Source organism: Capricornis sumatraensis, chromosome 2, assembly GCF_032405125.1.
Source record: "Capricornis sumatraensis isolate serow.1 chromosome 2, serow.2, whole genome shotgun sequence".
NCBI classification, from domain to species: domain Eukaryota; kingdom Metazoa; phylum Chordata; class Mammalia; order Artiodactyla; family Bovidae; genus Capricornis; species Capricornis sumatraensis.
Window position 1 is genome coordinate 194,677,760 of NC_091070.1, and position 22,058 is coordinate 194,699,817.

The 22,058-nt window shown below is 37.9% G+C and overlaps 1 protein-coding gene across 2 annotated transcripts in view; it reads right to left on the bottom strand.

Annotated features, from left to right (window-relative positions):
• ZFYVE9 (zinc finger FYVE-type containing 9) overlaps positions 1-22,058 on the bottom strand; it is a 103,419-nt gene that overhangs the window by 21,886 nt on the left and 59,475 nt on the right. For both annotated transcript variants that reach the window (XM_068963563.1, XM_068963562.1), the window contains one exon: positions 13,104-13,208. In XM_068963563.1, the coding sequence (XP_068819664.1) occupies positions 13,104-13,208 (105 nt within the window). The remainder of the gene's footprint in view (positions 1-13,103; positions 13,209-22,058) is intronic.

Below are 22,058 nucleotides of genomic sequence, written 5' to 3' on the forward strand. Positions count from 1 at the left end.
TGGGAGATGGGGATGAACAGGGAGGCCTGGCGTGCTGCGATTCATGGGGTCGCAAAGAGTCGGACACGACTGAGTGACTGAACTGAACTGAACTGAAGATGATTTCTAATTTTGCTTACACTGAGCAGATTAAAAATATTCTTCTCCCATATCCAAGCAGCTGAAAAAAGCTGATCCCAAGTCAAGACTTAGTAAAAACACCAGTTCCTACCGGTAGCCTTCTTTAATTTCCCATCAGAACTAATGTGACCACTCCCTTTTTTGAACTGCCACAGCACATTTTTTGTATTTCTTATATGGCATCATCCACATCCAGCTCTGGACATTTCTCCAGAGAAGATACACAAATGGCCAACAAGCACTTGAAAAGATGCTTAACATCTTTAGTCACTCAGTTCTGTTCAGTCGCTCAGTCGTGTCCGACTCTTTGTGACCCCATGAACTCCCAACATCAGGGTCTTTTCAAATGAGTCAGCTCTTCGCATCAGGTGGCCAAAATATTGGAGTTTCAGCCTCAACATCAGTCCTTCCAAAGTACATCCAGGACTGATCTCCTTTAGGATGGACTAGTTAGATCTCCTGGCAGTCCAAGGGACTCTCAAGAGTCTTCTCCAACACCACAGTTCAGAAGCATCAATTCTTCGGCGCTCAGCTTTCCTCACAGTCCAATTCTCACATCCATACATGACTACTGGAAAAACCATAGCCTTGACTAGATGGACCTTAGATGACAAAGTAATATCTCTGCTTTTTAATATACTGTCTAGGTTGGTCATAACTTTCCTTCCAAGGAGTAAGTGTCTTTTACTTTCATGGCTGCAAGGAAGATACAAATATTCGGCCTTCTAATTAGCTGCAGTTCCCTTGTGTGGAGAAGCTAGCATCCACCTTCCAGGCCTATGGGTCTACCTATCATGAATCATGAACCTTCACTCATTTTTGTAGCAAATGAGCATGTAATGTGTACCAGGCTTTGTGTTAGTACTCGGTTTATTCAATACTGAACAATCTTACCCCACAGAACTCATGTTCTTGTGTGCAGAGGGGGAGGGGGAAAAAGTAAAACACATTAAATGTTAGACAGTGACAAGTGCTATATAGAAAAATAAAGCATGAAGGATGACTAGGAGTACTGGCAAGTGCCACTTAATACTGGACACTTGGGAGAGTTCTTACTGAAAAGAGAGGGAAAAGCCATGGGACTATCCAAGAAAGAGCCCTACAGGCACTTAGAACAGCTGGTTCAGTGGCTGTGTAGTTGCAGCATTTTAGCAAGCCAGACAGTTTCAAGGAACACTCCTTAAGGACAGTGTGACTGAAAAGAAGAGGTGTAAGAAGAAAGGGAAAACAGGGAGTGGGTTAAGGAGAACAGAGGGTACAGAGGACTTCAGGTATCGTTCTGACTGGGATGAAAGACCTTTGGAGAATTTTGAGCAGAAAAGTGACATGATTCTACTTAGTTTCAACAGGATCACTTGGGCTGCTGTGTTGAATATAAATGGATGGGGGAAAGGCTGCCAACAAAGGCCAGTTAGGAGACTACCGCACAAATCCAAGATTACCTCAGACCAAGACTGGCCCAAGGGTTGAGAGGTGGCTGGGTTCCAGACAGGTAGAGCCAGCAGAACACAGAACAGCAGGCTCGACTCAGGATGTGAGAGAAGACTTAAAGACAGCTCCAAAGCTTTGGGCCTGGTAAACGGAAGGAGGGCACTGCCGTTAATTTAGGGACGACTGCGAGAGGAAATTCCGAGGGAAGATCAGGAGTTCAAATCTGAACATGCTAAGCTTAAGATGCCTAAAAAAACAAGGAATACGAAACTCAAGTAGAGGGCTTCTCTGGCGGGCTGGTAGTTAGGATTCCAGGCTCTCGCTGCCATGGCATGGGTTCAGTCCCTGGTCAGGGAACTGAAATCCTCCTGCAAGCCATATGGCATGGCAAACAAAATAAATAAATAATCAAATTAATTAGTTTTTTAAAAAGACACTCAAGTTTATAAAACAAGGAAGAGTCAGGTTGAAGAAAGATATCTGGATGACATCAGGAGACTGTATTTAAGGGACTGACTACATCAACAAGGAAGTGGACAGAGACAAAACTTACAGGGACTGAGCCTTTGAGTTTTTCAAGATGAGTGAAAAATGGGGTCAGAGAGGTGGAAGTACAGAGATAGAAATTACATTTGGGGAGACGAAGGATAAGGAGGGAGACCAGGGTTTCTTACAGTACTTGAACACAATGAGATTAGAGCTGGTGGCCTCAATGCTAAAAGTAGCAGCAAGCTTGTGAGAGCTAGGAGATAGGGAAAGCCAGGGGTTTAGCTAGAAATAGCGTTCTGAAGCCACTAGTCACCCCTATCAATGGACATGCAGGGACATGAGAGAGGAGGGGTAAAGACAATCTTACTGTGAACATGCAGTGTTCAGCTCCTGCAGTCACTGGAGAGGTAACAGCTAGGGCTCCTGGGGGATCCTGATATTTTCATTCAACCTCTGGTTAAACACTGTCTTTCATGTATAACACGAGGAACAGCTATGCTAACAGTCAATGGAACAGCACCTCTTTCCTCTGCCCCATTTTCCAGAGCACCTTTCACCAATTCCCTTCATTCTTTTGAGAAGAAGACTATCAGTTCCTCCTCCCTAAGAGAAAAGAAATGTATTCCTTGAAGGCCAAAAAATAAAACATTCCTCCAGCAGATTTTAGGACCATCTGTTCGTGCTTGTGCTACAATGAACCTTTAAAATTATGCTTTTGTAACTTCACAATTCTCCGAAGAATATATGTAGCTTTGAACTAAAATAAACAGAAATTCCTATTTTAGAACTGTTCAGGGAAAAAGAATCTCAAGAGGCCATTCAGCCTAAATTATACAAGTTGGGGAATGCAAAGATATACAGTTTTATAGATTCTTGTATTATATCACAACCAACATCATTTCTCTCTGGTTTTTAGTAAAGATTCAACACAATTTTGTTCCTTTTTGCTTGAAACTCTGACATGAGGCTACCTCTTTGGTTCTATTCCCCCAGTGATGTGTTGAAAGTTTGAATGTCCACTACATTTCCTGAAAGATTTTGTGATATTTTTTAGCTGTATTTAAAATAAATGACAAAATGTACACAGTTAAGGTATGTAATCTGACAAATTTTGGTATGTGTATATACCCTTATAAACAGCACTTGAAATCACTCAACTCTGTTCTACTGATCTAGACATACATATTACACTAAAAAATACTGTCCTGATTAACATATCTTTAAAATAAGCCTTAACCATCAGGTAGTGTAAGTCTTTGAATTACGTGCTTTTTCAAAGTTGTCTCAGCTATTCTGGGTCTCTTGAAACTCCATATACATTTTAGAATCAGTGTCTCTATTTCTATTTTAAAACAGCTTGCTGGTATGTTGACTGGGATTGTACTGAAGCTATGAATTAATCTAGGAACAAATGACATCTTAACAATATTGCATCTTCTGATTCAAAAAACATAGTATACCTCATGGTATTTATTTGGGTCTTCAGTTTCTCTTAACAATGTTCTGTAATTTTCAGCATAGAGGGACTGCTGATAATCTGTTAAATTCACCCCTAAATACGTCATATTTATGATGCTATTGTATTGTTTTTAAATTCCAACTTCTGATTGTTAGTATACAGAAATACAATTGATTTTTACACAATGATCTTGTAACTCTGATAAACTGATTGATTAGATCTAGTACTATTTTGTAAACTCCTTAGGTGAAGAAGTGGTAAAGAATCCACCTGCCAATGCAAAAGACACAAGAGACTGGGGTTCGATCCCTTGGTCAGGAACACCCCTTGAAGTAGGAAATGGCAATCCACTCCGGTATCCTTGCCTGGGAAATCCCATGAACAGAGGAGCCTGGTGGCTACAGTCCATGGGTCTGCAAGGAGTTGAACGTGACTGAGCATGTACACACTTACTCCAGGATTTCCTACATAGATAATCATGTTATCTATGAATAAAGACATTTTTTTTTCCAACTGTATTCCTCTAATTTTGTTTTTTTTTCCCCCCTTATTACACTGCCTAGAAGATCCACTGAAATGTTTAATAAAAACAAGAATAGACATCATCTCCTTGTTCCTCATTTTAAAGAACCAATCAATCAGTCACCATTGGATATATTAATTTTAGGTCTTTCATAAATTCTCTTTATTCGACTGTAAAACTTCTATTTTAAACTGCTGATATATATATATATGTATATATATAGAGAGATGAGATTTCTATAGTTTTTTTCTTTTAATATGCTTTTCCTTTCTATCCGATTAATATGCTGAATTACAGATTGATTTTTTAATGTTAAACCAATTTAGCATTCTTGGAATAAATCCCATTTAGTTATGAAGTATCTTATTTTTTTGTGTATTATTAAATCAGATATACTAAAAACTTGTTATGTATTTATGCAACCAGCTATGAGGGATATAGGTTTTCGTTTCTTAAAAATTTTTTCTGATTTTGATACTAGTGGAATTAAAGCCTCCTCATCTATTTTCTAAGAGTTTGTATAAAACTGGTGTTATTTTGTCCTTCCTTTCGTAACAATCACCAGTGAACATATCTAGACCGGGGCTTTTCTTTGCGAAAAGGTTTATAATAATAAATACAATTCTTTCAATGTATGCAGGGCTATTCAAGTTACCTATTTTTTCTTGACAGAGGTATGAAAGTCAACATTCAAAGAATTTGTCCATTTTGTCCAAGCTGGACATGTATTAGTATAAATGCATTCATATTATGCTCTATTGTGTTTTTACTATTTATAGAGCCTGTAATGATAGCCCCTTCTCTCATATCTCATAATGGGACTTTGTGTTTTCACTATTTTTAAGTTAAATATGGGTGATTTACAACACTAATTTCAGGTGTACAACACTGATTCAATATTTTTATACATTATACTGCATTTAAAGTTTATAAAATAACAACTATACTTCCCTGGGCTGTATAATATACCCTTCTAGCTTATTTATTTTATAGACAGTAGTTTGTACCTCCTTATCCCCCTATGCATATCTTCCTGCTCTTCATTCCCCTCTCCCCACTGGTAACCACTAATTTATTTTCTACGTCTGTGAGTCTATTTTGTTATGTTCACTTGTTTTATTCTTTTAGATTCCACAAGTAAGTGCTAACATTACAGTATCTGTCTTTGTCTGACTTATTTCAGTAAGCTTCATATCCTCTAGGTCCATTCATTTTGTTGTAAATGGCAGAATCATTCTTTTTTATGGTTGAGTAACACTCCATTGCACGTGCAAGCGTGTGTGTGTATACATATATACACATATACCATTCATCTGTTGATAGACACTTAGGCTGCTTCTATATCTTGGCTATTGTAAATTATGCTTCTATCAACATTTGGGTCCATGTACATTTTCAAATTACTGTTTTTTCTTCAAATATATACCTAAGGGTGGAACTGCTGAATCGTATGATAGTTCTATATTTAGTTTCTGAGGAACCTCCATAATATTTTCCATAGTAGCTGTGCCAATATAAATGACCCCTAACAGGAATCCCCTCTGTATTAGGATCATCCTTTCTCCACAGCTTTCCCAGACTTGTTATTTATAGACATTTTGATGATAGTCATTCTGACAAGTGTGAGGTAGTTCTTCACTGAGGTTTTGATTTGCATTTCTGTGATGATTAGAAATGTTGAGAAACCTTTCATGTGCCTGTTGGCCATTTGTATACTTTCTTTGGAACATCTATTCATATCTTCTTCCTTTTTTTTTTTTTTTTTGCTATATCGTGCAGCTTGCAGGATCTTAGTTCCCTGGCCAGGGATCAAACCCAGGCCTAGGCAGTGAGAGTGCTGAGTCCTAACCACTGGACTTCCAGAGCATTCTCTTCTGACCATTTTTTAATCAAGTTGTTTGTTATTATTCTTTAATTACTTTATTCATTTGGCTGTAGCAGGTCTTAGTTGTAGCATGTGGGATCTTTCAGTTGTGGCATGTGGGACCTAATTCTCTGACCAGGGATTGAACCTAGATCCCCCGCATTGGGAGCACGGAGTCTTAGCCACTGGACCACCAGGGAAGTCCCCCAAGTCGTTTTTCTAATATTGAGTTGTGCGAGCCATGTATCTATTTTGGATACTAACCCCTTATCAGTCATATCATTAGCAAATATTTTTTCCTATTCAGGGGGTTGTTTTTTCATTTTGGTGATAGTTTTCTCTGCTATTAAAAAACCTCTTACATTTAACTAGGTCCCATTTATTTATTTTTGGTTTTACTTCTTCTGCCTTAGGAGATAGATCTAAGAAAATATTGCTACACTTTCTGTAAATTAGTGTTCAGCCTATGTTTTCGTCCACGAGTTTCATGGTCTCAGGTCTTACATTTAGGTCTTTAATCCATTTTGAGTTTATTTTTATATATGGTGTGAGACAATGTCTAATTTCATTCTTTTACGAGTAGCTGTCCAGTTTTCCGAGCACTATTTATTGAAGAAACTCTTTTCTCTGGTGAATATCATGCCTACTTCATTGTAGGTTAATTGAACATAAGTATGTGGGTTTATTTCTGAGCTCTCTATTTGATTCCACTGATCTTTATCTCTTTCTGTGCCAGTACCATTCTATTTTGATGACTGCAGCTTTGTACTATACTCTAAAGTCAAAAAGTATTATACCTCTAGCTTTGTCCTTTTTTTTTTTTCTCAAGATTGGATGACATCTCAAGGTCTTTTGTGATTCCATATAAGATTTAGGATTATTTCTTCTAGTTCTGTGAAAAATGTCATGGGTATTTTGATAAGAATTGCATTAGATCTATCGATTGCTTTTGGTAGTATGGCTTTTAGCAGTATTAATTCTGCTAATCCATAAATCTGGAATATCTTTCTATTCCTTGGTATCATCTTCAATTTTCATCATCAATGTTTTATGGTTTTAAGAGTACTGATCTTTATATCCTTGGTTAAATTTATTCCTGGGTATTTTATTTTAGGTGTTTTAATCTATAGGTTGATAGGTTATCTTTTTTTTAATACCTTAAGGATTTTATGCACTGTCTTGGGAACTGAACTGTTTGAATGAGAAGTCTACAGTCATTCTTATACCCATTGCTCAGTATATAAAGTGGATTTTTTTTTCTCTAGTTGCCTTTAAGATTCTTCTCTTTACCTCTGGTGTTAAGCAATTTGATGATGATGATTATAATGTTTCTTAATGTAATACTTTTCATCCTGCAGCTGGAGTTCATTGAACTTTTTTTTAAATTTAAATTTATTTAACTGGAGGCTAATTACTTTACAATATTGTATTGGTTTTGCCATACATCAACATGAATCCACCATGGGTATACACGTGTTCCCAATCCTGAACCCCTCTCCTACCTCCCTCCCCTCACTGAACTTCTTGAATTTATATGATTTATCAGTTCAGTTCAGTCGCTCAGTCGTGTCCGACTCTTTGTGACCCCATGAATCACAGCACACCAGTCCTCCCTGTCCATCACCAATTCCCAGAGTCTACCCAAACCCATGTCCATCGAGCTGGTGATTCACAAAATTTTTCATCACTGATTCTTCAAATATCTTCTCTGTCAACCCACTTTTCCACTCTTTTGGGGACTTCAATTACAGAGTTAAGCCATCCATTTCTCACATCTCAATGATATTCCGTTCATTTCATTTTCCAGCCTTTTATCTTTGTGTTTCATCTTCGATGGTTCTGTTTTTAAGTTTATTAATTTTTTCCAGCAGGGTCTGATCTGCCATTAATCTCATCCAGTGTATTTTTCATCTCATTGTCATTTTTGTTTCTTAAAGTTTGATTTGGGTTTTTATATTTTCCATGTCTTGCCTTAAAATGTACAGGCCCTTATCTTGTTGAAGTTTTATTTTAAGCTTGTTAGGTAGGATCAGAGCAGACTAAATTTATGGACAACTTTGATCACTAGAAATTATTTGTCCCTTTCTTACTCTAGATGGTAAGAATATAAATTATTCCTGGACCTTTGAGAAGTGTTCTAGCTGCTCTTCTCCAGTGTTTTTCTCATATACATGCATTGATTAGTAGTCAGCTGAAGACCCAATAGGAACCTCTTACAGATCTCCAGAGTTCTTTTATTTCCATAATCTGTCTTGTAAATTCTAGCTATCATGGCCTCCCTACATTCTCTTCAACTCAGGGAGCCTCTAGACCTCTAGGATCGGGTTAAGTTCCCTCTAACTGCACTATGGCCTGGAAACTAACTCCAGACAGTAAGGTAGGGTAATCACAGGGCTCACCTTCTCTATCCCATTGTTCTTAGGTTTTTGCTTTTTTCCCCTCACATATTTTGTCATGATGTTTAGCTATTTAAGGTAGACTGTTATGTTAGTGTGTGCAAGTGCTGCTATAAAAAATAGCAGCTTAAACAAGTGGTGATGGCTTTAAGTGGTGGCTTAAACAATACAAATTTATTGTCTCACAATGCTGGAGGCTAGAAATCCCAAATCAAGATGTCAATAGCATTGGTTCCATTTGAGGATTGCAAAAGGAAAGATTTGTTTCAGAACTCTCTCCTGACTTGTAGACAGTCATTTTCTCCTTATGCCTCTTCCTGTCATCTTCTCTTCATACATGTCTAGGTCCAAATTTCCCCTTCTTAGATGGTAAAGAATCCACCTGCAGTATGGGAGACCTGGGTTTGATCCCTGGGTTGGGAAGATCCCCTAGAGGAGGACATGGCAACCCACTCCAGTATTCTTGCCTGGAGAATCCCCATGGACAGAGAAGCCTAGCAGGCTACAGTTCATGGGGTTGCAAAGAGTCAGACACGACTGAGTGACTAAACACACAGGTCATACGGGATTAGGGCTTTACCTCTGTTAAGACCCTAAAACCAGCCCTACAATCAGGCATAATAATTAAACTGATGTTTATGAAAATCAGTTTAGGATAGTGTTTAAGAACAGGGACAATGAAATTAAGAGTGCATGGGTTTGATTCTAGCTCCAACACTTGCTGCTTCCCTGGTGGCTCGGAGGGTAAAATGTCTGCCTACAATGTGGGAGACCTGAGTTCAATCCCTGGGTTGGGAAGATTGCTGGAGAAGGAAATGGCAACCCACTTCAGTACTCTTGCCTGGAAATCCCATGGACAGAGGAGCCTGGTAGGCTACAGTCCATGGGGTCCCAAAGAGTCGGACACGACTGAGCGACTTCACTTTCACTTTCCAACACTTGCTAGCTCTGTGCCCTAATTCCCTTACCTGTAACAAGGGACTTACCCTACTCATTTCATAGAGATAGCGTGAAGATACATATATGTTTAGAATAGTACCTGATACATAATTTACTCTCAATAGATATTACTTAACACAATGATCAAAGTAATGTCTCATAAGAACTTTACCTAGACCTACAGAGTTCTTGAATAGCCTTGATGAAGGAGATTAGAAAATTTATATACAGTGACTACTTCATTTATTAAAATTACTACTTCAGAAATACTACCTTCTAGCTTTCTAAGCTTAAAGTCTTTCCTTATATGGAAAAAAATGTTGTCTGACATTTCAGTAAACAAAGCATGTTGCCTGTCATTCTGGTAAACAATGAATGTTGCCTGCCATCAATTCATCACCACTATAGCCACCATCAACAGTCCTTGATAAGAGGATATCAGGATGGAGAAAGACAGGATACTGGCCCTAGATGGCTCAGATGCATATCTAAGGAATAATTTTAGTGAACTCTGACTCTTGCATCTTTCCATACTTAGAAAGAACTAAAATCATCAACCTGAGATATCTGGATTTTTTACACTTTTTTACACTTTACAGTAATCTTTTGATGTTCAACTACATGTTTTTTTCCAGCAAAAATTCCTACATGTCCTGGCTCCTCCTCCCTTACCTCTTTGGAACAGTCCCTCAGAGGTATCTGAGAGGCTGTCTCCTGGGCTGTATTATAAATAAGGCCACTTAACAAAACATAATTATCATCTTTTATGTTGTGTTTGTTTTTTTCAGTTGACACTTAGAAGTCCCCCTCTCTCTATAATTTACATATAACCTGCCATAACTCAGTTTTCTAAAATTTTACTTTGGTTAAGTCATGTTTTTGCTTTAAAACCTATAAAATCTCTTTTACAAATTATCTTATTAGAACCAAAAGGCAAGGTAGAAAGGGAAAGATATATACAACTGAATAGAGTGTAGAGAATAGCTAGGATTAAAAAAAAGGGGGGCTCCTTAAGTGAACAATGCAAAAAAACAGAGGAAAACAATAGAATGGGAAAGTCTAGAGATCTCCCCAAGAAAACCGGAGATATCATGGGAACATTTCATGCTAGGATGGGCACAATAAAGGACAGAAACATTAAGGACCTAAGAGAAGCAGAAGAGATTAAGAAACGGCGGCAAGAATACACAAAAGAACTATATTTAAAAAAGGTCTTACTGATGAGATAATCATATTGGTGTGGTCACTCACCTAGACCCATACATCCTGGAGTGTGAAGTCAAGTGGGCCTTAGGAAACATTATTACGAACAAAGCTAGTGGAGGTGATGGAATTTCACCTGAGCTATTTCAAATCGTAAAAGATGATGCTGTGAAAGTATGTCAGTAAATCTGGAAAATTCACCAGTGCCCACAAGACTGGAAAAGGTCAGTTTTCACTCCAGTCCCAAAGAAGGGCAATGACAAAGGATGTTCAAACTACCATACAATTTTACTCACTTCACATGCTAGCAAGATAATGCTCAAAATCCTTCAAGCTAGGCGTCAGCAGTATGTGAACCAAGAAATTTCAGATATACAAGCTAGATTTAGAAAAGACAGAGGAAGCAGAAATCAAATTGCCAACATCCATTATATTACAGAGAAAGCAAGGGAATTCCAGAAAAACATCTACTTCTGCTTCATTGACTACAAGAAAGCCTTTGACTGTGTGGATCACAATAACATGTGGAAAATTCTTAAAGAGATGGGAATACCAGACTACTTTACCTGCCTCCCAAGAAACCTGTATGCAGGTCAAGAAGCAACAGTTAGAACTGGACACGGAACAACACACTGCTTCAAAATTGAGAAAGGTTGTATATTGCCACCCTGCTTATTTAACTTCTATGCAGAGTATACCATGGGAAATGCCAGGATGGATGACTCACAAGCTGGAATCAAGACTGCTAGGAGAAATGTCAACAACCTTACATATGCAGATGATACTACTTTAATGGCAGAAAGTGAAAAGGAACTAAAGAGCCTTCTTGAGGGTGAAAGGGGAAAGTGAAAAAGCTGAACATAGGAGCCTGGTGGGCCACAGTCCATGGGGTCACAAAAGAGTCAGATACAACTTACCACTAAACAACAACAACAACATACAATGAAATACTGTGTATGAAATTACTTTTCCAACTAGTAGACACAACTGTCCAAGATCATAAGAAATAAAATTACACTGAGTTTAAAAAAAAATTTGAATTAGAAGAGAAGTGAGTCTGCTAAATCAAGTATGGAAAATAAGTGATATACAATTGGTAAACTTTACTGAAAATTAAATACAATAAATTACAAGAAATACAGTTACTGCTTTCGAACAAAAATTTTTGAAACTTCACAACCATAAAATTAGGAGGCGGAATTCAAATAAAGACAGATAATATAAATGGAAGTTGTCATGAATGTCCTTAGTCAAGTATTGAAATAATTATGGGGGCCTCATAGCTTTTACGGGCTTCTTGGTTTGCTCAGTGGTCAAGAATCCTCCTGTCAATGCAGGAGATGCAGGTTCAATCCCTGGGTCGGGAAGATCCTCTGGACAAGGAAATGGCAACCCACTTTAGTATCCCTGCCTGGGAAATCCCATGGACAGAGGAGCCTGGCAGGCTACAGTCCATGACGTTGCAAAGAGTCGGACACCACTGAGCAGCTAAAAAACAACAACATGGCTTGTACTTCATATCACAGAATGTATTTAATAGATATCTGTGAAATAGATAATAACACTTCAATGAGAAATAAAGCAAGTTTTCAAAGCATAGTTTAAAAAACTATTTAGGGTACAAATTACATACAAATAGTTCTCTTTAAAAATTTGACTCTACATATTTTGGTATAGTTTCAAGGTAGGACTATCCAACAGCTAATTGTACTCAGAAAATATTAAGCACTCTTTCTCACTACTATTTTCTAGTGTCCTGAAAAAAGCCATCAGACAGAAAGCCTGGGGTAAATGTTTTCTTCAAATATGTCTTTCCCACATAATAATACTGAGCCCTGAGCTTATAAGTCCAGTAACACATCTCTGTGATTTTAAGTGTGTATCAAGTACAAAAATAATGTTTACTGAATGTACAAACAACTAAGTGAATAAATGGCAGAATGGGAAAGGAAAAAAGAAAGGAAGAAGGGAAAGTAAGAGAAGGAAGGAAGAAATTATTTTATACCCAAAATAGTACAAGAAGTAATTGGGGAGTTACTACCCTGCCTAATAAAACAACAAATTTTAACATATCAAACTAAGTTTTAAAATTCCTCTTTTAAATCACAGTGATTACTATTCTACACTTCAGAATTGATTTTAAGAAATTTTAAAATTCAAGTAGTACTTCACTTGGCAAATAGGCAAGAACAATGCTTACATAATTCTGTTAATATATCTGTAGTATGCACAATTTCATTTTAGTCACAAAATACAGCTTAATTCAAGATGCAATCATTTGCTTTCAAAATTTTACTTAAAAATCATTTTGGGACTTACACAGGTGAGCTATGCTTAAACATTAAGGGTAGTTAATAATATATACTTACCAAAAGAGGGAAAAATCAAAAGATTCCACCACTAATATTATAAAGTTAATTTTATACCTCCATCAAAATGCAAACCTGCTACTGATCGTCAGCACTAAAAGGTCAAAAAACAACAAATGACGCAACCAAAAACTAAGTATGACAAATTTAACATCTTCCTTTCTGTTATGAAATTCTCTATCACTGATCTAATTCATATAATATTATGAACTGATTTCACTGTCCATAAATTAACATTTTACATGCAATCATGTATTTTTCATCTCCATTTGTAATGTTCAATTATGAAAAAAATCACAGTAAATCTTACCTCATTGTATCTGTTGCTGGGAATTTTGATGCTGGTTTTCCGAACTTCCATATCAACCACCAAACCTTGAACTACTGGCAATGTATACTGGTAATTTCTAAAGTCCTGGGCAAAAGCAGATTGAAGCGGAATAAAGAATTCATCAATGGCAGGATCTGATTAACAGTAATAAAATTAGAACAAAGGAAAAGAATGCCAAAATTAAATACTTATGAATTAAATAAATCAATTTATTCATTTAAATAATAAGAAAATGCATGATGAAAGCTCCACTGTGTGTATTCTAGCTCTCCAGTTAGTCTGCAAACTCTCACAAGGAAGCAGATTAAGGAGTTTCATATACCATTATATACAATATGTATTTAAATGTTTATCTTGCTTTATCAGCACCTGACATTTTCTGTATTTATTTGTTAACTGTCTCCTCCCTATGAGGTAAGCTCCAAGACAGCAGAAATGATCACTTGCTTCGTTCTTGTTATATCCTAAATGCCTGGAACATGCTGGGAACTCAGTGAACATTTATACACTAAAACACACACATACACCACATCCAGTGAAGCAAAGTGAGCTCAAGTGGCAGCAGTTCAGGTCACAGCTAGATTTCACAGGGTCCTGTCTGTCACAAGGACCTTGACCTTTACTTTGAGAAGGCTTTCGACCTACCGTAATAGATCTCTCTCTCTCCTCTGTAAAGAACAGATGGAAAAGGACCAAGAATAGAAGAAAGGAGATCAGATAAACACAATAAAAATAATCCAAGCAAGAGACAGTGATAACTTGAACCAAGATTTTAACAGTTCAAAAGGCAGTCAGAAGTTATCAGATTCTAGATATATTTAAAGGGAAAACAGACAATATTTGCCCTTAGGTTGGATGTGGAATGTGAAAAAAAAAAAAAGAGTTGATGATCCTGAACTGTATGGCTCGGGCAAGTAGAAGACAGGAACTGCCACCAACTAAGATACAGAATATGATGGGAAGGGGAAAGTGGCAGGTCAGAAGAATGCAGGAAAAGAACTGAGAAAGAATGGTGTCCTGGAAACTAACAGGAGGAAATGCATAGATGCTAGTAAGTTGTTGGACGGAACTGTGTGAAAACTATCTTTTGATTGCTTCTATTCATTCAGGGAAATTGGGGCTATGTCATCAGCTGAAACTGAGGAAGGGAGAGGCAGCACAGGAAATTTGAGAAGAAATCACGTACAAAAAGTCACATGGGGAGCTAGGAATGTATTAGGGACCAGGAAGGATTGCTGGGTAGGTTCAAGAGCTTCCTTAATGGTACTGGTCATGAATCTAAAATGAGACCCATGGGTATGCTGCTCTTTCTGTCTTCACTCATATTTAACTTGGATGTAAGTTAAGAATGAAGAAAGAGTCAGATCTGCACTGGTAAAATCAACTGACTTTTCAGGTATGACCTAAATTTAATCCCTTACGATTATAGAATGGAAGTGACAAGTAGATTCAAGGGATTAGATCTGATAGACAGAGGCCTGAAGAACTATGGATGGAGGTTGATGACATTGTACAGGAGGCAGACTAAGACCATCCCCAAGAAAAAGAAATGCAAAAAGGCAAAACGGTTGTCTGAGGAGCCCTTACAAATAGCTGAGAAAAGAAGAGAAGCTAAAGGAAAAAGAGAAAAGGAAAGATATAACCATCTGAAAGCAGAGTTCCAAAGAACAGCAAGGAGAGATAAGAAAGCCTTCTTCAGTGACCAAGCAAAGAAAAAAAAAAAAAAAAGAGAGGAAAACAATAAAATGGGAAGGTCTAGAGATCTCTTCAAGAAAATTAGAGATACCAAGGGAACATTTCATGCAAAGATGGGCACAATAAAGGGCAGAAACAGTATGGACCGAACAGAAGCAGAAGATATTAAGAAGAGGTGGCAAGAATACACGGAAGAACTGTACAAAAAAGATCTTCACGATCCAGATAACCATGATGGTGTGATCACTTACCTAGAGCCAGACATTCTGGAACGTGAAGTCAAGTGGACCTTAGGAAGCATCACTATGAACAAAGCTAGTGGAGGTGATGGAATTTCAGTTGAGCTATTTCAAATCCTGAAAGATGATGCTGTGAAAGTGCTGCACTCAATAACGACTGGAAAGGTCAGTTTTCATTCCAAAGAAAGAATGCCAAAGAATGCTCACTTCACAATTGCACTCATCTCACAAGCTAGCACAGTACTGCTCAAAATTCTCCAAGCCAGGCTTCCACAGTACGTGAACCGTGAACTTCCAGATGTTCAGGCTGGATTTAGAAAAGGCAGAGAAACCAGAGATCAAATGGCCAACATCTGATGGATCATGGAAAAAGCAAGAGAGTACCAGAAAAACATCTATTTCGGCTTTACTGATTACGCCAAAGCACTGACTGTGTGGATCACAACAAGCTGTGGAAAATTCTGAAAGAGATGGGAATACCAGACCACCTGACCTGCCTCCTGAGAAATCTGTATGCAGGTCAAGAAGCAACAGTTAGAACTGAATGTGGAACATCAGACTGATTCCAAATCGGGAAAGGAGTACATCAAGGCTGCATATTGTCACCCTGCTTATTTAACTTACATGTAGAGTATATCAGGCGAAATGCTGGAGTGGATGAAGCACAACCAGGAATCAAGACTGCCGGGAGAAATATCAATAACCTCAGAAATGCAGGTGACACCACCTTTATGGCAGAAAGCAAGGAAGAACTAAAGAGCCTCTTGATGAAAAGTGAAAGAGGAGAGTGAAAAAGTTGGCTTAAAATTCAACATTCAGAAAACTAAGACCATGTCATCCAGTCCCATCACTTCATGGCAAGTAGATGGGGAAACAATGGAAACAGCAACAGACTATTTTTTGGGGCTCCAAAATCACTGCAGATGGTGATTGCAGCCATGAAGTTAAAAGATGCTTGCTCCTTGGAAGAAAACCTATGACCAACGTAGATAGCATATTAAAAAGCAGAGACATTACTTTGCTGACAAATGTCCATCCAGTCAAATTATGGTTTTTTCCAGTAGTCATTATGGATGTGAGAGCTGGACCATAAAGAAAGCTGAACACTGAAGAATTGATGCTTTTGAACTGTGGTGTTGGAGAAGACTCTTGAGAATCCTTCGGACTACAAGGAGATTCAACCAGTCAATCCTAAAGGAAATCAGTCCTGAATATTCATGGAAGGACTGATGCTGAAGCTGAAACTCTAATACTTTGGCCAACTGATGTGAAGAACTGACTCACTGGGAAAGACCCTGATGCTGGGAAAGACTGAAGGTGTGAGAAGAAGGGGACAACAGAGGATGAGATGGTTGGATGGTATCACCAACTCTATGGACATGAGCTGAGCAAGCTCTGGGAGTTGGTGATGGACAGGGAAGCCTGGCGTGCTGCAGTCATGGGGTCACAAAGAGTTGGACATGACTGAGCAACTGAACTGACTGAAAGGTGCTAAGGCAAGTAAATGACAAGTGATACTGAAATGACTGGACATGCAAATGGGGGAAAAAAGAACTTCAAGGAATGCCTCACAAACAAAAATTAACTAAAAATGGATCACAAACCTATATATAAAACATAAAACCATAAACTTTTGAAGAAAGCATAGGGGAAAATGTTTGTGACTTAAGTTTTAGTCAATAAATTCTTAGATATGATATAAACAGAATGCCTCATAAAAAATTAACAAACTGGACTTCAACAAAATTAAAAACTTTGGTTCTGTTAATGACATTATTTTTAAAAATGAAAAGATGATCTACAGACTTGAGAGTGCACTGGGATAACCCAGACGGATGGTGTGGGGAGGGAGGTGGGAGGGAGTTTAGGATTGGGAACACGTGTACACCCATGGCGGATTCATGGTCATGTATGGCAAAAACCAATACAATATCGTAAAGTAAACAATAAATAAATACATAATTTTTTAAAAAATATAAAAAAAATAAAAATAAAACCACAAAAAAAAGAGAAAATATTTTAAAATGATACAAATCTACCAAAGGACTTACATTCAGAATACATGAAATACTCTCAAAATTCAACAATAAGAAAACAAAACCCATACGTTTTAAATGAGCAAAAATTTGAACATTCATTAGAGACATAAAGAAGACAAAATAAGCAAATAAAAAATGCTCTAAATCACTCATCATTGGAAACATAAAAATTAAAATCACAAAAATTAAAACCATTAGATTTCTATTAGAATGGCAAAAATTAAAAATAAAGGAGGAATAAGTGTGGACCAAAAAAAAAGAACACTGCAGGCATTTTGGAAAACAATTTTACAGTTCCTTACAATGTTAAATCCTGACAGCTCAGTTGGTAAAGAATCCACCTGAAATGCGGGAGACCCCGGTTCGATCCCTGGGTTGGGAAGAACCCTGGAGAAGGGATAGGCTAACCACTCCAGTATTCTTGCGCTTCTCCTGTGGCTCAGCTGGAAAAGAATCCGCCTGCAATGCAGGAGACCTGGGTTCAATCCCTGGGTTGGGAAGATTCCCTGGAGGAGGGAAAGGCTATCCACTCCAGTATTCTGGCCTGGAAAATTCCATGGACTGTACAGTCCATGGAGTCACAAAGAGTTGAACACGACTGACCGACTTTCACTTTCATAATGTTAAACATACAATATGGCTCAACTCTCCCACACCTAGATAAATGAAAACTAAACATTCACACAGAGTTTAATACATGAATGTTTATATTTATAGCAGTTTTATTCAGTTGCAAGAAACTAGAAACCCAGATATCCATCAACAGGTGAATGAATAAACTATAGTTCACACATACAACACAACCCTGGCTCAGCAATAAAAATCAATCATCTATTGATAACTGAAGGTTACCAGAGTATCCCACAGCTAAATATGCCTCTTGTTAATCAGTCTTTGGCCAGTCTAATTTAGATGACCTCAGCCAAAGAACCTGAGATGAGTGGAAAAGAAAGATTTTATTTCCTTCCCAACAATACATATAACATAGATTAATCTCAAATGCATTAAGATAAGTAAAAGAAGCCAGACTGAGAAGGCTACATTCTGTATAATTTCCCTTACAGGACAGTCAGAAAAAACTAAAACTACAGGGACAAAGAATCAATGATTACCAGACATTAGAAGTGCACCAGTGACTTCCCTTTCACTTTTCACTTTCATGCACTGGAGAAGGAAATGGCAACCCACTCCAGTGTTCTTGCCTGGAGAATCCCAGGGACACAGGAGCCTGGTGGGCTGCCGTCTATGGGGTCACACAGAGTCGGACATGACTGACGTGACTTAGCAGCAGCAGCAGCAAATATTCCGAAGTGACAGAACTGTTCTGTACTTCAATTGTGAGAGTGGTACATGTGTGAAAACTCTTGGAAATGTACTCAAAAAAAGGTGGCTTTTACCATACATAAAATTTTTTTAAGTTTTAAAGAAAGAGGTAGATTTAAGCAGGGTTTACATTTTGCCAGGCTACCACAACACACAGTAAAAGAGAAAAAGGAACTAGAATTATGTAAAAAAAGTGATTTGATGATGAAACTATGGAATCAAAATATACAAAAACAGAAAAGTAACAGGAGTGAGAAATCGTGAAAAGGTTTATTGAAATCAATAGACTGCAGGATCCTGATAATCTAGAGAGAAAGTGATGATGTAGAGTGAGATGCTTCAGGAGATAATTCAACAAATGTTTGTATAAATGAAATGATAGAGACCACAGAAACCTTAGGCTGCTGTTGCTAGATTGCAGGACAAATATCTCCTTTTCATTCCAAAATAGATTACAACCTGAAAGAAAAACTATCCTCCAGAAAAATGAGACTAAAACTAAAATTACCAAGGAAGGACAAAGGGGTGGGGGCTGGAGTAGAAGAATATAGAGAGATATTATATATTAAAATAGAAGTTAGAAATTTTCATTTCTGCCCAAGGTGGAGGAAAGGAGACTAGATTACTCTCATGTCTTAAACAACCAAAGACCACACAAAACACACGGAACAATGATTTTTAAGAGAGCGATTTCAGGTAACCAAGGATAGTGATCCTTGAGAGACTGGAAACAAACAAGATGAGCTCTGTGACTGCCCAGGTTATGCTCCAGGAGAGCTTCCAAGCTCAGATGCAGGAAAGGGGAACCCCGGCAGAGGCTGGCAGATTTCCTGAGGAGAAAACTGAAAAATGAGAAAAATGAAGGTAGTTAGAGTTGACAGGACAGAGAGGAGAAAACTGCAGACAGGACTCTGAAGGTTTGCAGAAGGTCACATCCAGTATTTAGCAGTGCTCTCATTAGCTAATAAGTGTGAGGTAACCTGAGGCCAGTGAAAAAAATGCCTGAAGTGATTACTGGGAGCATTATCTGATACACAGGTCTGGGAATAATGCCTATTCCCAAAATCCAGATAGAAAGACATCTTGGACATTCATGGGCATTGAGTAGAGTCTTACTGTATAATAAAGAATTTGGCTGACCTTTGCCCCTGGTTCCTGGGACATAGCTTCTAAACCCTTGGAATTTCCTGAGTGATACGAGTGCCCTTGTTACTCCTGGTGGGGCCTATGTCTACTGCATTTGACAGTCCGTGTCAACTTGATGATATTCAGGCTAACAAGGTGACTCAGGGTGATAGCTGGCCATTTCAGAAACATCAACCACATGATGAGAGATTTGGGCTTTGAGGTACACGATACCGGCCTGACTTTTGGGGAATGCTGAAGTGGGGCTGAAGATTGAGTTCAATCACATAGCCAATGATTCAATCAATCAGGAATAGTAAGGAATCACCAATAAAAACTCAAGACACAAAAGTTAGTTGTTTGGAACCCTCCCAGACCCTGCACTATGTGTCTCTTCTATTGGCTGCTCCTGATTTATATCTCCACTGTTAAAATAAAACTCTTAAGTACAGTTGGCTCTTGAATAACATGGGGGTTAGGGGAGTCAACCCCTGCACAGTCAAAAATCCATGTATAACATTACACTCAGCTCTCTGAACTGCAGTTCTGTAATCTGCAGATTCTAGTAACCATGGATTGTGTAGTACAAATTTACTAGGGGAAAAAAAAAATCCAAATAAGTGGATCTGAGCAGTTCAAACCCATGTTGTTCAAGGGTCAACTGCACAGTACTTTGCTGAGTTCTGTGAATCATTCCAGTGAATCGTCAAACCTGACGGGTTAGTGGGATCTCCCACATTTGTATCTAGTTAGTGCCAACTGTAGGAGGTCTGGGGACCCTTGAACTTACAGCTAGCACCTGAAGTAATGGCAGTCTTATGAAGAACTGTGTCCCTAATCTGTGAAGTTTAGCTTAATTCCAAATAATGTCCAAAGCCACTAAAAATCACTGTGACTATTGTTTCAGTCGCTAAGTAATGTCCGACCCTTGAGACCTGATGGACTGTAGCCCACTAGGCTCCTCTGTCCATGCGATTTCCCAGGCAAGAACACTGGAGTAGGTTGTCGTTTTCTTCTCCAGGGGATCTTCCTGACCCAGGATTGAACCTGTGTCTCTTGCACTGGTAATGGGACCCTTCACTACTGAGCCGCCAGGGAAGCCCTCTTCCACTTACAATGGCAACCATATATTTTCCACTATTTTATTCTCAGCCCTATAGTTGGAATAGGTAATTCACATTACAACTGTTTTTTCTGTACTCTGAGCCAGTTAATTTTAACATAATTCAAGACTGAATTGATAGACTACTTTGTTCAGTGTTTAGAGAAGCTAATAATTACATTTCAAAACAAATTTAATAGTACTACTTTCAACATATGATAATTAATGATTTGGCTAGAATATTGAGAAAAATGTAATGATCTGATCCACCCTAAATTCAATAAATTCTATAAAGCAAGTTTGCTTTAAATCTAGGAGCTTGTTCTCACAAGTGTTTGCATCTAAGAGCACTGGCTGAGAATCTAAGGAGTATGTAGCAGAAAGAGCAAGGAGGATGGAGTAGGAAGATGCAAACCCTGGCTTTACAGTTTGCTATACAATTTCTAAGCTTAGGTTGCTGAATCTTTAAAATGTAAATAATATGCATCCCTACTAACTTGTAGAACTATTGTGGTGGCAAAATAATATAAAGCATTTTGAGTTACAAAGAATCATAAAAATGTTAGATACTATTTGCAGAATCTCATCGTAAATAGGGAAATAACAGCTATATGTCCTACTGGTGATTGCTTAAAAGTTTCTTTGTCATGGCTAAAGGACAGAAAGTATCTGAGCATAATTATATAGTATATTAGAAAAATGGCTGTACGTTTAAAGTATTTGTCTATTGATGTCACTATCTGCTCTTGTTTCTCAATACTTCTAGTCAATTTGTGGGGGAAAAAATGCTTCTTACATTCTCATTCCAGATATCATACAAATTGCTGTAGAGAGAAACAAAGAAAGGCAAGATGGAAAGCATATTTCTCATTAGAAAAAAATGCAAACCAGAAGGCAATAGAGTAAATCTTTAAAATTCTCAAAGAATAGAACTGTCGGCCTAGAATTCTACATCCGGCAAAAGTGTCTTCTTTCAAATACAAAGGACTTTGTAAGAAACACAGATGCTAAAAGAATTCATTACCAGCCAATCCACACTATAAGAAACATTAGAGGAAATCTTTCAGGGAGGAGGACACCAGATGGAAATGCAGATTTACACAAAGGAATGGAGAACACTGCAAATGGCAGCTACATGAGTAGACCTATTAGAACCTTTCTCACGGTTTAAATCTCTTTGAAAGATAACTGGAACTATAACTACAATTCCATGACAGAGTAATAAATCAAGTCCCCCAAAAGCAATAAAGTTAGATAAATCTATTTAAAAAAGAAAACAAAAACCCAACCATTTCAGTGCCCTTGACTCAGGCTAAAAGCACACAATACGCTGAGATGTGCTCATTCAGGAAAATCACTGAACTTCAAGGAAGAAGAACAGAGTTGAGTCTGTGATCTTCTTGCCTGGAGC